Source organism: Lactuca sativa, chromosome 1 (assembly GCF_002870075.4).
Source record: "Lactuca sativa cultivar Salinas chromosome 1, Lsat_Salinas_v11, whole genome shotgun sequence".
Classification (NCBI taxonomy): domain Eukaryota; kingdom Viridiplantae; phylum Streptophyta; class Magnoliopsida; order Asterales; family Asteraceae; genus Lactuca; species Lactuca sativa.
Window position 1 is genome coordinate 69,046,842 of NC_056623.2, and position 15,691 is coordinate 69,062,532.

The 15,691-nt window shown below is 42.9% G+C and overlaps 1 protein-coding gene across 1 annotated transcript; it reads left to right on the forward strand.

Moving 5' to 3' along the window:
- The first annotated feature begins 10,749 nt into the window (after positions 1-10,749).
- On the forward strand, positions 10,750-13,737 carry LOC128127477 (uncharacterized). Its single transcript, XM_052765957.1, has one exon. It carries the CDS (start codon positions 10,750-10,752, stop codon positions 13,735-13,737), a length of 2,988 nt encoding a protein of 995 aa, XP_052621917.1.
- The last annotated feature ends 1,954 nt before the right edge of the window (positions 13,738-15,691 follow it).

Below are 15,691 nucleotides of genomic sequence, written 5' to 3' on the forward strand. Positions count from 1 at the left end.
ATAACTCGTGGTAAAGCTAGACTGAAGAAGGAGCCAACAATAAAGACTTATTGTACTTTTAGCAAAAAACATGGGTCATTCCCAAAATGCATGGGCAAAAGGCATGACCATGCTAAAAAGGCATGGTCTTACGACAAGCACGTGAGAACTTAATAAAACAAAGGAGGTCGCCATTTTTCACAGACAGACGGTTTTTGGAGCAACTTTGGGTGATCTTGGGCGATTTTGGGAGATTTTTGGGAGCTTTTTAATATTTCTAATCATTACAAACACTTTTGATTTCCATTTGTAAGCATTCAACATTTCCAATTCCATCTTTCTTTTTGATTGATTTGTTCTTAGCCATGTATGGCTAAGAAACCCTAATTTCTAGTTTTTGTTCAAAACATGTTGATTGCTTGACTTGAAGCATATGATTTGATGTTTGATTTGTGATTTTATTCTAGTGATTATGTTTTTGTTTAAACTAGAACCCTTGAATTTGATTTGTGTTGGATTGGCCACTTTCATGAATCGAATTTTTGTGTAGTTAATTAACTTTTAGGGTACTTAATCGTTCTATTAAGTTAATAATTGGTAAAAAACAATAAGTTTTCTTATTGTAAAACATATATCACATGTTTTCGCACTTCCGAGCACATGAGAAGAAATCAACATTGTTGGGAAGCTTGTACAAAACTTAATGCGATTTTTTTAATACAATCTAGGAGCGTGTTTAGGTTGAATTAGTAAAGCTAGGTCTAGTCAAAAAGCGTGTTTTGGTTAGATAATTTGGCAAGCGATAGGTATTAGAGCGTGTTAATATCTTTCAGTACCAACTTAGAATAGCAATCATGAATTACATCAAGTCATAATCAAGTTGAACAACAACATTGAGAACCAGAACTAGAACCATTCAATCAAATTGTTTACAAGTTTATTTCATTTTCTTCATTTTTTTTAAAGTAGATTGTTATTTTATTATTTTACTTTGCAAACAAAACCCCCTTTGTGATCAAAGTACCATGCACAAAGAGATATATACTTTTATCTCGTGTCTTTGTGGTTCGACCCTGTTTGCCTTGTACTACTTTTTAGTACATTAAAGAAGTGTATTTGGAATTCATTGTACCTCTATTATTTGTTGGGTTTGACACCCCTAACAACAATAAAATGGTATTTACAACACCAAGCATACCATTATAATCAATACTTACATCCAAACTATTACGATTAAATCATAAATCACATCTAATTAAATTTGTATTCATACTATAGAAATTATGAGCATGTTAGGGAGAGAGATTTTGGTTTTCAATTGAGAAAGAGTCAAAGAAAAAAAAGTTTCGTTCAATAATAAGAGTGTTTAGTTTTTATTTTGAACAAAAAACTCGTAAATCAAAAGGTAATTCAACTATTCAAGTACCTTTTAAGTGCTTTTAGAGTTTCTAGCTTTTGATTTTTATCTAATTTTAAAAATATTTTTTGCCGAATATTTATCGACAACTAAAAACTATACGTTCTAAATAGTTTTACCAAATGTTAGGGCTAGGATCTCCGAACTACATTGAGATCCTGAAATCCAAGGATCCTCGAAGCTCAGGATCCCGAATATACTCCATGATCCTGACTAATATTTTTATTATTAATTACGAACATATATTCTTTTGTCTTTCTCACATGTGCAGAAATGACTAGTCAAAGTCATACACACAACGGATAGTCATCAGAACTATGCAAAAGACCCGGAGGACCAAGTCAAGCAAACAACTATAGTAATCTCGGAGGATCCCGGAATTCTCGGAGTTCTAGTTGTTAGGGTTTGACTATATCAAACACTTTTAATCATCACACTCTACACGATTTTTTGGCAGAATGCTATCACTTGTATTGACATTCATTTCATTCTCTCTGTAATTTTCATTACATTCAATAAAAACATCAACACAAGTGATCGTTATCATATCCCAAGGTTTTATGTCAGAGATCCTAACAAGGATCGAGGGCTTTCCTTGTAAACAATTTGTGTTTCTTTGATTAATATTACTTATTTGCTCTATATTGAACATCACACCCTCTCATACACTTTGGTCCATTTCAGTTAAATTAATTTTTGACCAAAACAATTTGGAGCCCACCATGGGGCCGTGGTGTTCAAAATCTCTCAGAAAATCATGTTTACTCAATCGAATCTCTCGTCCTCCTCGATTCCTCCCATTTCCTCTAAAAACCTTCCACCACCACCAGCTGGAGCTCCCAAGAAAGTATCTGAAACTTTGAAGAAAAATACCTCTCCGGTCACTCCGGGACTCCAAGATCCTCCTGTGATGATTTCCAACAACGAAGTATTGGCTATAATGAAGAAAATGGAGCGACAGATCACCTAACAACAGGAGGATAACATGACACTTCTCAAGGAAGTAGAGAGAATGATAGTGGAAATCCACAAGCCTCAGGAGGCAACACCCTCAGTCTTACCGTCCAAGATCCTGAACTTCGACAACCCACGATCCTCAACGATCAGTCACGGGATTCAGGATCCCAACAAAACCTTTGTTACTCCCACTAACAGGGATCCTGGTAACTCTAACATTAATAATAATTTTATAACTAACTCAATGGATCTTGACATAGGTTTGAGCTCGGTCATGGCTAAGGATCTATAATAGCTAAGAAAAATGATCTCAAGCATACCTGAATTAGTTCAGCCGATGCCAGAAGCATCCTCCACAAGTCACATGATCTCTAGATTCATCCCAGCGATAGCTGACATTGATGTTCCAAAACGCTTCCAGATGCCCAACATGAAGCCATACGACAGAACCACAGATCCTAAGGAGCACGTAGCACAGTATAGGAGAAGACATAAATTATTCCCATCCCTACACATTTGAAAGAAGCCTACCTATGCAAGGGCTTTGGTTCTACCATTACAGGATCCCCCCTAAAATGGCTCTCTAATGTTACTCCTTATTCAATCACATCATTTGCTCATTTGATTAATTTATTTAATAACCAGTTCTCTTGCAGCAGGACATTCGAAAAGATCACTAGTGATCTCTATCGAGTGGTTCAGGATCCTCAGGAATCCCTTAGGACTTTTGTGAGCAGGTTTGGCAGAGAAGCCTTGATCATCCCCAATTACGACATGGCAACTACAGTCGAAGCCTTCAAAATAGGCTTAAAGAAGAATTCTACCTTCTACGAGGATCTCGTAATGAACCCATGCAGGAGATTGGACGAAGTCAGGAGCAGGGCATTGAGATTCATCAGAATCGAAGAAGACAAGGAGATCCAAAAAAGGAGCAACCCACCAAGTTCCTCTGATCACCCTAATAAGAAGGTCGACTCCTCGGCCCAAATATCCTATAAGTCAAAGCCTTACTCCAAACCCGACCATCACAATGTTAATTCCCTTGAAGATGAGGGAGAGGATGAATATTTCCTTAAATTTACTGATTATTGTTTTTCTGTGGATATTTCAGGTGTAATCTTTGCCATGCAGGATCTTGTAGACAAAGCCGGATGGCCAAGGAAAGGATAAAAATCCACTGCTTGGAAGGATAAGTCCAAATGGTGTGCATATCATGAGGATTTTGGTCACGTCACAGAGGATTGCATAACTCTTAGAAAGGAAATAAGCTACCTTCTGGGCAAAGGATATCTTAAAGAGAACCTTGGGAGAAGAAGAGAAAAATCCAAAGAAAAAGACCAAGATCCTCAAAAGATCCTCGAAAGACCAGGAGACCCCCCCTGGCTGACGCTAAGGTGATCAACATGATCTCTGGAGGGTATGACATTTGTGGTACATCCTACTCTATAGACAAAATGCATGCCAAGGTTTCCAAAACGGAGAAAGAAAAAGGACCATGGAAAAACACAACGATCACAACCAAAAGGTGATCATCTTCGATGAAACGGATAGGCTAGACGTCTAAGATCCTCACCACGACGGACTAGTGATTACTCTTTATATTGCCAACCACTTCGTCAGAAGGATCCTCGTCGATGGAGGATCCTCAGTTAACATCATACTCCTCGATGCACTAAAAAGAACGAGCATCCCATAATTTGAGATGGTCATAAGATCCTTAGTACTGATCGGCTTCAGCGGAGAAACTAAACACACCATCAGCGAGATAAAGCTACCAATCTACCTAGAGGGAGTAAATTATGTTCAACATTTTTGTGTAATTGATACATTATCTTCTTATAATGTCATATTAGGTAGACCATGGATCCATGAAATGAAGGTCGTCCCATCAATGCGTGAAGATGCTTACCCCATGGGGGACAGTGAAGATCACATGAGACCAACAAGAATCCAAGGAATGCTACAATATCTCAATCAAATCTTCAACAATACCACGACAAGCATAGCAATTAAAGTAGGGGGTACAATACGTGTTAGAAGCAAGAGAGCATGACATAAAAGAAGTGCCCTAAACCTTAAGGATCCTGAAGCCAAAGTTCTCATAGGATCCTCAATGCCTGAACAAATCGAACAGGATCTTGTAAAGTTCCTCAAATCCAAAAGCAAAATGTTTTCATGGAAACATGAGAACATGATTGGTATTGACAAAAGCATAATAACTCATAAACTTAACATTGATCCATCTTTCAGGCCAATACACCAAAAAAGAAGAAAATTTGCACTCGAAAGAAACCAAGTTATACAAGAAGTAGAAACACTTCTCAAAACAGACATGATCAAGGAGGTGAAGTTCCCAAGATGGCTAGCTAATGTAGTCGTGGTACAAAAGAAGAATGGTAAATAGTGAGTGTGTGTGGACTATATGGATCTTAACAAGGCTTGTCCCAATGATCCTTTCCATTTACCACACATTGACTCCATGATAGACTCAACAACGGGCCACGAATTACTAACATTCATGGACGCATCAGTAGGATTCCAACAGATCCAAATGGAACCCTTTGACCAAGAGGACACAATGTTCATAGCCCCAAAATGTATTATTGTTACACTGTTATGCCATTTGGTCTCAATAATGCAGGAGCAACATACCAGAGATTGGCGAACAAGATGTTCAAGGAAAAGTTGGGGGACACAATGGAAGTCTACATTGATGATATGGTGGTCAAGTCAAAAAATTGAAGATCACCTCAAGGATCTTGAAGAAGCCTTCGACATCCTACACCAATACAACATGAAGTTGAATCCCTCCAAATGCCGCTTTGGGATGAGATCGGGTAAGTTCCTATGTAACGCTCGTAGATCCGAGCTAGTCAATTTAGAGACGATAAGCGTCAAAAATGACTTTTTTATGGAAGATTATTTAGAAGGATTAATCTTAACTAAGTTATAGTATATGTTACAAGGATTCCGTACATATAAAGAACACCAAAATTCGAGTTATAACGAAAAAGTTATGACCTGTCGAAGTTTCGCGACAGAACCGGCACGACACAACGCGACGTAAATAGTGAATTTACGTTAGAGCGATATTTGGCCTTAGCGATCTAAATAAAAGTTGTAGAATACATTAAACCGAGAGCATGCATAAAAAGAACGTCTAAATCTAACTTCGTATGAGGAAAATATGATTTTTCAAAATTTCGACTTAGCGATATGCAGCCCAAAGTTTGAATATGAGATCGAGTGGTTTCTAGCCGAAATAATCTAAACGAGAATCGAAGATCTCATCGATAGTAGTCCAACGGTAAAAAGACAGATGAAAACGGACGTCAGATGAAGAAGTTATGAATTTCTAACAGAATTTTTCTATCCCGGCCTACTAAAAATAATATAATAAAAATAAATCAAAATTAACTGACGGAGTGTAAACGATAGTTATAGAGCATAATCTCAACTTCGCGTGGACATAAAGAACGTCGAAAAGAGAGCTTGTATGCGAAATTTATGATTTTCTGAAGTTTGAGGCACACATCCCACGTTCAATTGGGGAACGCCCCGCGTTCATTACTTGGCTCCGGATTGGCCACGTCGATGCTGAGTCAAACGGATAAGAGATAAGACGGAACCCCGCTCCTACGCGCCGCGTTCAGCCTGGCCAGCCCCCTATAAATAGAATGCGAGGCTAGTCGAAGTTGTTTGCTAATTTCTTTCCTTTCACCCCCTTAAACTTTCTTTTACTTGGCAAGTTATACCCCAGAATACCCAGTATCATCCCAACCCTCGAAGCAAGTCCCGACGCTCCAAAGATCCCGAGAAAAAGAGTTTTCGAGTCGAAAATCTGCCCGCGAGAAGCCCGGTTTTTGGAAGATATCCCGGTTTCATCAAAGATTATTATTTTAAGAGCCATAGTGTTGTCCGAGCATCTTCTTATCATGTGAGTGCATAGTACCTTTCATGAACATGATTTTAATACAAGTATTGTTTGAATGTATTAAATATATGTTTTGTGTGAGTTATTTAATGATGTCTGAATTATGTGTTAAAGAACATACCTGATTTCTTTTATGATAACTTTGGTTAAAGAGTAATCCTAAGGTTTGTTATAATGGTTATGGGGTAGTATCTCTTTATGAGTACGAGCGAGATATATACGGAGAATAGAACTTTGAAATATGTCATTGATACGGAAGCATGGATTAGACATAGTTATTCGTCCCTATTCCGGGAGTATGGATTGGACTTAGTTAATTGTCATTAATCTGGGAGTATGGATTAAGACTTAGTCAGTTGTCATTGATCCGAGAGTATGGATTAAGACATAGTCAGTTGTCCTTAGTCCGGGAGTATGGACAGGACATAAAATCTGTCATTAGTCCGGGAGTATGGATTTAGACATGGACCAATTGTCCCTTATCCGGTAGTATGGAATGGGCACAATTATGGACTCGAGAACATGGATTAGATCAGGGAGTAAGAGTTAGAATTTGAGGTCTAGGGGTATGGATAGTCTCGTTGAGAGGATTGACGGAGTGGGTTAAGAGCTGGTTATATATATACAGAGAAAATTTTATATTGTACGAATTCTAAATTATATATATGTTATAACATTGTGGGATTGAAATCCCTATGTACTCACCAGGTTTTCCAAACCTGAACCACTCAGTTTTCTTTGTATCACAAGTAGTGGCACAATAGCATAAGTTGGTTGACATGACGAGAGATTTTGGATTATAGATCAGTAGTTATAAATAATTGTTGTAAGGTCTATTTTAGACTGTTTATGCTGTTGGTCTGTATCAGAACATGACATCCCGAGATTTTGTTATTTAATGAAAATACATTTCTTTAAATAATTGTTTTGATAAATTCTTATCACGTTTTGTTTTGGGAACAAATTCTGCAACAGTTTTCTTTAAACGATTACTCTAAACAATGCATAAACAAACCGGTCTTTTCTGGTCGTGAAATTTGGGAATGTCACATCCTAGGATACATGGTGACTAAAAGAGGAATCGAAGCAAGCCTGGAACAAATCAAGGCTATCCTTGACCTAAAATCACCAGCCTCGACAAAGGATATCTAGAGATTGACAGGAAGAGTGACAACATTAAACATGTTCATCTCAAGATCCTCAGAAAGATGCAAACCTTTCTATGAAATCTTGAAAAAGAACAAGATATTCGAGTAGACCCAGGAACATGAAGATTCTTTCCAAGAGCTTAAAAAATGCTTAACCTCACCACCCCTATTGGTAAATCCACTAGATGAGGAGCCACTCCTTCTTTACCTCTCAGTATCCTCAAACGCGGTGAGCGTTGTACTAGCCAAGGATCTCGATGGGAACCAACATCCCATATATTATGTAAGTAAGATCCTCCTGGATCCTAAGACCAGGTACTCTCACCTCGAAAAACTCATACTTGCATTAGTAATAACTTCTACTAAATGAAGACATTATTTTGAAACACACCCTACAATTGTAATAACTAACTATCCAATGAGAAAACCATAAATGTTAGGAAGAATGGTGAAATGGTTTGTGAAGCTAAGAATGTATGACATAAATTACGAACCACGATCCGCCATAAAGTCCCAAGCATTGGAAAATTTTGTTGCTGACTTTAGTGATGATCTAAGAGTTGAAGTCGAAATAGAAGCCAAACAACTTCTAGAAGAGGAAAACATGGGAATATGTACATTGTTCATAGATGGAGCATCAAACCAAAAAGGAACTGGCTTAGGGATCAAACTAAAATCGCCACAGTGGGACATCTCACCCCAAGCAATTAGTTGTGAATTCAATGCAACCAAAAATGAAGCAGAATACGAGGCACTAATCATGGGACTACAATTAGCCAAGGATCTTCAAGTTTTCATCGATTCTTTACTACTAACTAACCATTTTAATGGATCATATGTAGTGACAGGATAAAAGCTAGCTCTATATCTCCAAATCCTCAAAAACCTGGCCTCAGAATTTGAAACATTCAGCCTAAACCAGGTTCCTATAGAAGACAATGTTGAGGCAAATGTTGTAGCCAATCTAGGATCTTCCTTGAGGATACCGCTGGAAACCAGGATCCCGGTAATCCACATATTAGTCCCAAAAATCGAGGATCCCACCAAGAAACTTAAAGACTCTTATGACCATGGAGGATCTACTGACGTTGCCGCGATCAAAGATCCTGACTCAACAGTCCGATGTCAGGATCCCAACATCCAGGATCCTTCCTCGACTTCAGGATCCTGGATCTAACCCATCATAGATGTGACATCCCCAATTTCACGGCCAGAAAATACCGATTTAGTTTATGCTTATTGATGGTGTGCCTAGGGCAGCACAGCAGAATCGCGTCCAAGACCTAGAGCCGGGCACACCAGCCAGGCTCAGCCCAGCAGGTTCAGCGCCCGCTGGCGCCCCCGGGAACGAAACGGACAGGCAGAAGGCTCGCCCCCGCCAAGTAACGCTCCTTGCTCCAAGACAAAAGATACGGTCAGGAGACAAAGGGCAGGATCAGAGCATTACCGTCCGAGCCAATGAGAGCGCTCTACCGGTTGAGGGCGCACGACCCTCCAATCAGCGCCTCTGACCTTGTCTCCTCCAAAAGTGATCCTGTCTGGTACGGACCAGGCAGGAGCGCTAGATATAAAAGGATGTGCACACAAGACCAGCGAGGTAAGCTCTCTAACCGATCTTGAGAGAACAAACACAAACCCTAAAGTCATCCTAACTTGACCGTCGGAGCGTTCTCCCGGGAAACCCTCCCGGGAAGCGGCTGACGACCCTTGTTCTTTGTGATCTTGCAGTTATAATCAGGAAACCAAGAAGATCTCATCCCAGAGTCAGAAGCAAGGTCTCATCCGGGACAAGGTTCCATCATTTGGTGCCATCCGTTTGTGAAACGAAGAACACAAACACAAGCACGAAAGCAAGCATCAATGGCGTCCAACGGTAGTGTGGGATGACCAAGTAGTCCCATACGTCCCATGACGACGTTGGACGAAATGCCATCGCCTACAGCGACCAACAGGCCAGTTTTGGGCGAAGGAAGTTCTACAATAGCCGCCGGAAATATTTCGCAACCGTTGTTTTCTCAGCAAGGAACAACTCCGGTGGAGCTACTTTCGCCTACACAGCTTCAGATGCCGTCGTTCTTTGCGCCGTCGCTGCAACAGGTGCGAATAGTTCACTCAACTGCACCTCCATCGAGCCATATTTTCAACCTTTCACCGTCATTCGTAACACCTACATCGTTCCAGACGACTTTTGGACAGAGTTCCACAACGCTACTACCACCATTGGCGCAAACTATGATGAAACATTCACCACCCGTCTACCCGACGGTTGGAGCATGGACTGGACGGACTATCCCCCCAAACAACAGCTTACAACAGCCGATAATGATCAACCCTGTTACATCCATGCACCCTTTCTCCACTAGCTATCCCCTCCAGTTACCATTCCAGCCATACCCCTTTTATGGACCAAGTCCAGGCTACCTTACGCCCCCACATCATGGAATGAGTTCTCAATACCAGCAAGGGACGTCGACTACTCCAAACCAGGATGGTTTTTCCCGGAGCGTAACATCTCCGTTTGTTAAAGAGTTGTTGGATTACAAAATACCAAACACTGCAAAGCTCCTGACGCTTAAAACATGCAATGGAACCACCGACCCAGATAGCCACATTGATACATATGAATGGACGATGACGTCGCTAAAGCTTAACGAGAAGTTTTGGTGCACATACTTCCCGACGATGCTCAATGGCAACGCCGGCACATGGTTCAAAACGCTACAACTGGGCAGCATTTCAAACTTCGCTCAGCTCAAGTACCTCTTCCTCACCAACTTCATGCAGCTACGTAAATACAAAGGCGATTCTCATTCAATTATAGGCTGTAAACAAAGGGAGGGGGAGACTATTCGAGAATACTTTACAAGGTTCATAAACGCTACGCTGGATGTACCGGGGCATGACGAAGGGCTCATTGCTGGTGCTTTCACATAGGGACTCCTGCTTGGGCCCCTCTCGCAAAAACTCATGGGAAAGAAGCCTCTAACACGAGCTGAGTTGAAAGAAAGAGTGGAGCGATACCTACGACAGGAAGATGGTGAAGCAGCCAAGCAGGCCTACTTGAATGCTATGGCGACTAGACATCACCACCCGACCCACACGGATTTCTGGTGGGAGGAAGACACTATGGCCAAGCAAGAAGACCACCGCCAAGTTTCCGACCATTTATTAAAGACGACAGACGGGGTTGCCGCCCAGAAGTATATGCAGTGTCTGAGAAACAGTAGCCAGCCAAGTCGCCTAAGAGTCGGTACTGTGAGTACCACAAAAGCAAAACGCATGATACAGCTAGCTGTTCGGTACTAAAGAAGGAGATGGAGGAGAAACAACTTAAGGGAGGCCTGGTGGAGGTGGCGCGAAGCCTACGCGCCAAATTCGATGCTGAGAACGCCAAGGGTCCACCCTGTGAAGGAGTTCAGCCCAAGGAGATATTCATGATACGCAGCAAAAGAAGTAGGGAGGAACAGCGGGGCGAGCAAGTCATTGTTAAACCGTCAGCACGCGCGCTCATGTTCTCCATACAGGATCCCCGGTCGGACGGCTGGAAAGGTGACAACCCTCTGATAATACAGACATCCATCAAAGACGTGACTATCCATAAGGTCTATATCAACACCGGGAGTTCAGTAGACATCATCTATGAGCATTGTTTCCGGCTCCTTCCGGATCGCTGGAAAGACAATTTGCGACCTACGACGGGTAGGCTGGTGGGATTCACCGGCCACAGCCTGTGGCCGTTGGGCACGATCCACCTACCCTTAACAATCACTAGCCACAACAAGCAGCGGAAGAAGACCGCCCTGATAGAATTTGTGGTCATTCGACACTCGGCGGAGCACAACATCATCTTAGGGAGGACTGCCCTCTTGAAGCTAGGGGCCGTACCTTCAACCATGCATGGGATCATGAAATTCGACACACCAAAAGGCGAAGCCACGATTTTGGCCACCCCGCCCAGAGAATTGCGGTGCTATACAGTTATGAAGCCAGCAGAAATAACCAAAGGGCCTAAGAGGCCTAGGGGAAATCCTACAAAGGGGAAGGAGGTAATCAATGAGGGATACCCCGACCAGCTGGTCAATGTTGGAAGCGACCTCCCAAGCCACACAAGAAAAGCACTGGTCGATCTGCTCAAACGCTACAAACATGTATTTGCTTGGACCCCCACAGATATGGTGGGGGTAGAAAGGAAGGTCATTGAACATAAGCTAATGATCAAACCGGGGGTAAAAGAGGTTAAGCAGAAGAAGAGGGTACAAGGAGGAGACCGTAACAGGGCGATCAATGCAGAAATGTCTAAGCTGACGGAGGCCGGAATAGTAAGGGAGGCGATGTTCCCAACGTGGATTGCAAACCCAATTATGGTCCGCAAGCAGGATGGGTCGTGGCGCATGTGCATCGACTTTTCTGATCTAAACAAGGCATGCCCTAAGGATTGCTACCCACTCCCGGAAATCGATCAGAAGGTAGAGTCGCTACAAGGATTTAAGCTAAAATGCTTCTTGGATGCAAACAAAGGGTATCACCAGATATTGATGATCAAAGAAGACGAAGAGAAAACAGCCTTCTATACAGACCATGGCACGTTCTGCTACACCAAGATGCCTTTTGGGTTAAAGAATGCAGGGGCGACATACCAGCGGCTAGTCGACTCGATATTCGCCAAGCAAATTGGAAGGAATATTGAGGTGTATGTAGATGATATGGTGATTAAGAGTCCAAATGAAGAAAAGATGTTGCAAGACATCGAAGAGACTTTCAAGACATTAGAGGTGGCCAAGATGAAACTAAACCCAACCAAATGCACGTTTGTAGTGGAAGAGGGGCAATTCTTGGGCTACTATGTTACTAGACAATCCGTCCAGCCCAGCCCAACCAAGGTCGACGAGTTCATCGAGACGCCAACCCCAAACTCTCTTAGAGATGCACAAGGTCTGAACGGGAAGCTCACAGCTCTAATCAGGTTCATCTCGAAATCTGCCGACAAGGCTATGTCACTGTTCCACACCTTAAAGGGATGCATCGAGAAAAACAGTTTCCAATGGACGAATGAAGCTGAGAAGGCGCTCCAGAGAATCAAGGAAGCACTGCACAAGCTGCCGACTCTGGCAACCCCCATCCCTGGAGAAACATTACAAGTGTATCTTTCAACATCAGGCGAAGCGATATCATCGGTATTGGCTGTGGAAAGGGAAGGGGAGCAGAGACCGGTATACTTTGTTAGCAGAGCGCTGCAGGGACCAGAACTCAACTATCTCACGCTGGAAAAATTGGTGCTGGCACTCATCTACGCTGCGAGACGATTAAGGCGATACTTCCAGGCACATCAAATCGAGGTACTCACAAGCTACCCCATTAAACAGATCTTGCTTAAGCCGGAGACGTCGGGTCGGCTGGCCAAGTGGGCAATTGAACTGGGTGAGCACGATATAAACTACCGCCCAAGAACAAGTATCAAAGGGCAGGCACTGGCTGATTTCTTACTAGAAATTCCTGACGGAGGGAACCCGACGAAAGAAAAGGTGTGGGTAGTTGAAGAGGCCACTACCGGCGATGGTTCATGGACCCTGTACACGGACGGAGCGTCCAGCAGGGAAGGCTCAGGGGCGGGGCTGATCCTAACTAGCCCAGAAGGAGAAGAGGTAACCTACACCCTCCGTTTCGACTTCCATACATCGAACAACGAGGCGGAGTATGAGGCGCTGCTTGCAGGGTTGCGACTCGCCAAACAGATGGGTGCGAAAGCTGTAACAGCACTAACCGACTCAAGGTTACCAGCTAACCAAGTCAATGGGAGTTTCGAGGTAAGAGACCAAAGAATGGGAAACTATGTAAAGATGGTAAAGCAACTGGTAGGATCATTCGGCCAATTTACAATCAAGCAGATACCCAGAAGTGAGAACAAGAGGGCAGACGCTTTGAGCAAGCTAGCGTCCACTTGTTTTGACCACCTGTCAAAGAAAGTTTTAGTGGAGGTGCTCCGGGAGAGAAGTATTGATGAACAACAGGTGAACATCTTGACCTCCGTTGGACCCACATGGATGACACCGTTCCGGGAATACCTCCAGAGAGGAGTGTTGCCGGACGACCATGACGAGGCCAGAAAAATACGTATAAAGGCGCCCTCATACGCAATGGTGAATGGGGAATTGTACAAGAAGGGATTCACGTCTCCATGGCTAAAATGTGTAGATCGAGCCAGGGGGAGAGAGATATTGCAGGAAGCACACTCAGGGCAGGTAGGCGCACACAAAGGGGCGAGGGCTTTGACAGGAAAGGTGCTACGAATGGGGGTATACTAGCCGACGATACATCAAGACGCGGTAGAAGTAACCAAGAAATGTGGGGAGTGTCAGTCTTACGCCCCAGTCCAGGCGAACCCCCCGGCGCCGCTAAGCAACATATCCAGCCCATGGCCTTTCTACCAGTGGGGCATAGACATAGTGAGTCCATTCCCAAAAGCACCAGGGAAGCTGAAGTATATGGTGGTAGTCGTGGATTACTTCACAGAGTGGATTGAAGCCGAGCCACTGGCATGCATATCTGGGTGGCACATGATAAAATTTGTGTGGAAAAACATCATGACAAGATTTGGAACACCTAAGGTTCTCATCAACGACAATGGTTTGCAATTCGCTGAGAACCCATTCAGAGAATGGTGCACTGCCAAAGGGATAAGCCAACGCTTCACATCGGTGGCACACCCTCAAGCGAACGGTCAAACGGAGGTGTCCAACCGAACCATTGTCAATGGGATCAAAAAGAGGTTGGGCAAAGCAAAAGGGAATTGGGCAGAGGAGATACCAATGGTGCTATGGTCATACAGGACTACACCACGGAAAAGCACAAGGGAAACCCCTTTCAGCTTGACATATGGGACTGAAGCCATGCTCCCCATGGAAGTGGCAATGAATACGCTAAGGGTGGCCAACCAAGATAAGGAAAGCAACACACAAGACCTGAGGATAAACTTAGATATCCTAGAGGAGAAACGTGAAGAGTCGGGAGTACGCCAAGCTGCGTACAAACATGCAACAGAAAGGTATTACAACCAAAGGGTAAAGGAGAAGGCCTCAAAGTGGGCGAGTATGTCTTGAGGAAAAATGAGGCCAGTCGGGCACAACCCCAGGGAAAGCTGGGCCCAACGTGGGAAGGCCCATACAGGGTCACAGAGGCAAACAGGAACGGGGCATACGTGTTAGAGACGATGGAAGGAAGGCCCATTCCAAGAACATGGAATGCTAGGAACCTAAAGAAATATTTTTTCTAAGGAAGAGGAAAGATGTAACCCTAGTTGGTTGATGTTCCATTGAGTATGTTGCACCCTTGAGTACTTAGAGTACGTCTATCCATGCTAAGTGACATGAGAATTGATACTCAGTGTATTTCTATGTTTAAAGACATGAGTTTAGTACTCGACATATATAGAATTTCATGCATAAGTGACATGAGCTTAATACTTAGTGTATTTAAAAAACCTGCGGTTAAATAATAATGCAATTGCTGATCTCTCATACTTAGTGTAATAATCTCCAATGATTGAATGATGAGTGCTAAGTGCATTCAATGTGAACACTTAGTGTGTCAATGGTAACAAAAACAAGGCAAAATGTTTGGCACATCTTGAGCAATATGCAATAAACGAATAAGCCAAGCGCAAAACAGAAAAAGTAGATAGTAGATAATACTTAGTGCATGTCAAACATATATATATATATATATATATATATATATATATATATATATAAACATTGTTCTTAGCAGTTCAACTATTGCAAAGTAAAACACATAGACTAAACAAAACGAAGAAATATTATGGCTCCGAACCATCACCAACAACCTTATCACCAACCACAACCCCCTCCACAACATCATCCTCACCTACTTTCCCAACCAACCCACCAGAAACTTCCCTATCATCCACCACTTCATCAACACCATCGCCTCTAACACCTGCTCGATCATCACCACTAGCACCACGATCTTTTCCATTCACTCCCACATCAATGCATTCACAAGCACCATCTCACGACCTACAGCATCCTCAGGAGTGCCCTCTGAACCAAAAGAACACAACTCTCGCAAACCATCAATACCCATCTCTCCCAGACCCATCAGACCTGCGTGATCCATGCTAACGAAGGACAAGAGAGCATCACTTACGCTAACCACAGGCCCGACAGATAGCGAACCAGCACCCGCCTCCCCACTTTCACCACCACTTGAAGTTTTCTGGATAGATTCAACCCCAGCCAT

Bases quoted from the DNA above. Each gene is read 5' to 3' on its own strand.
- LOC128127477 (XM_052765957.1), top strand. From the start codon at position 10,750: ATGGAGGAGAAACAACTTAAGGGAGGCCTGGTGGAGGTGGCGCGAAGC.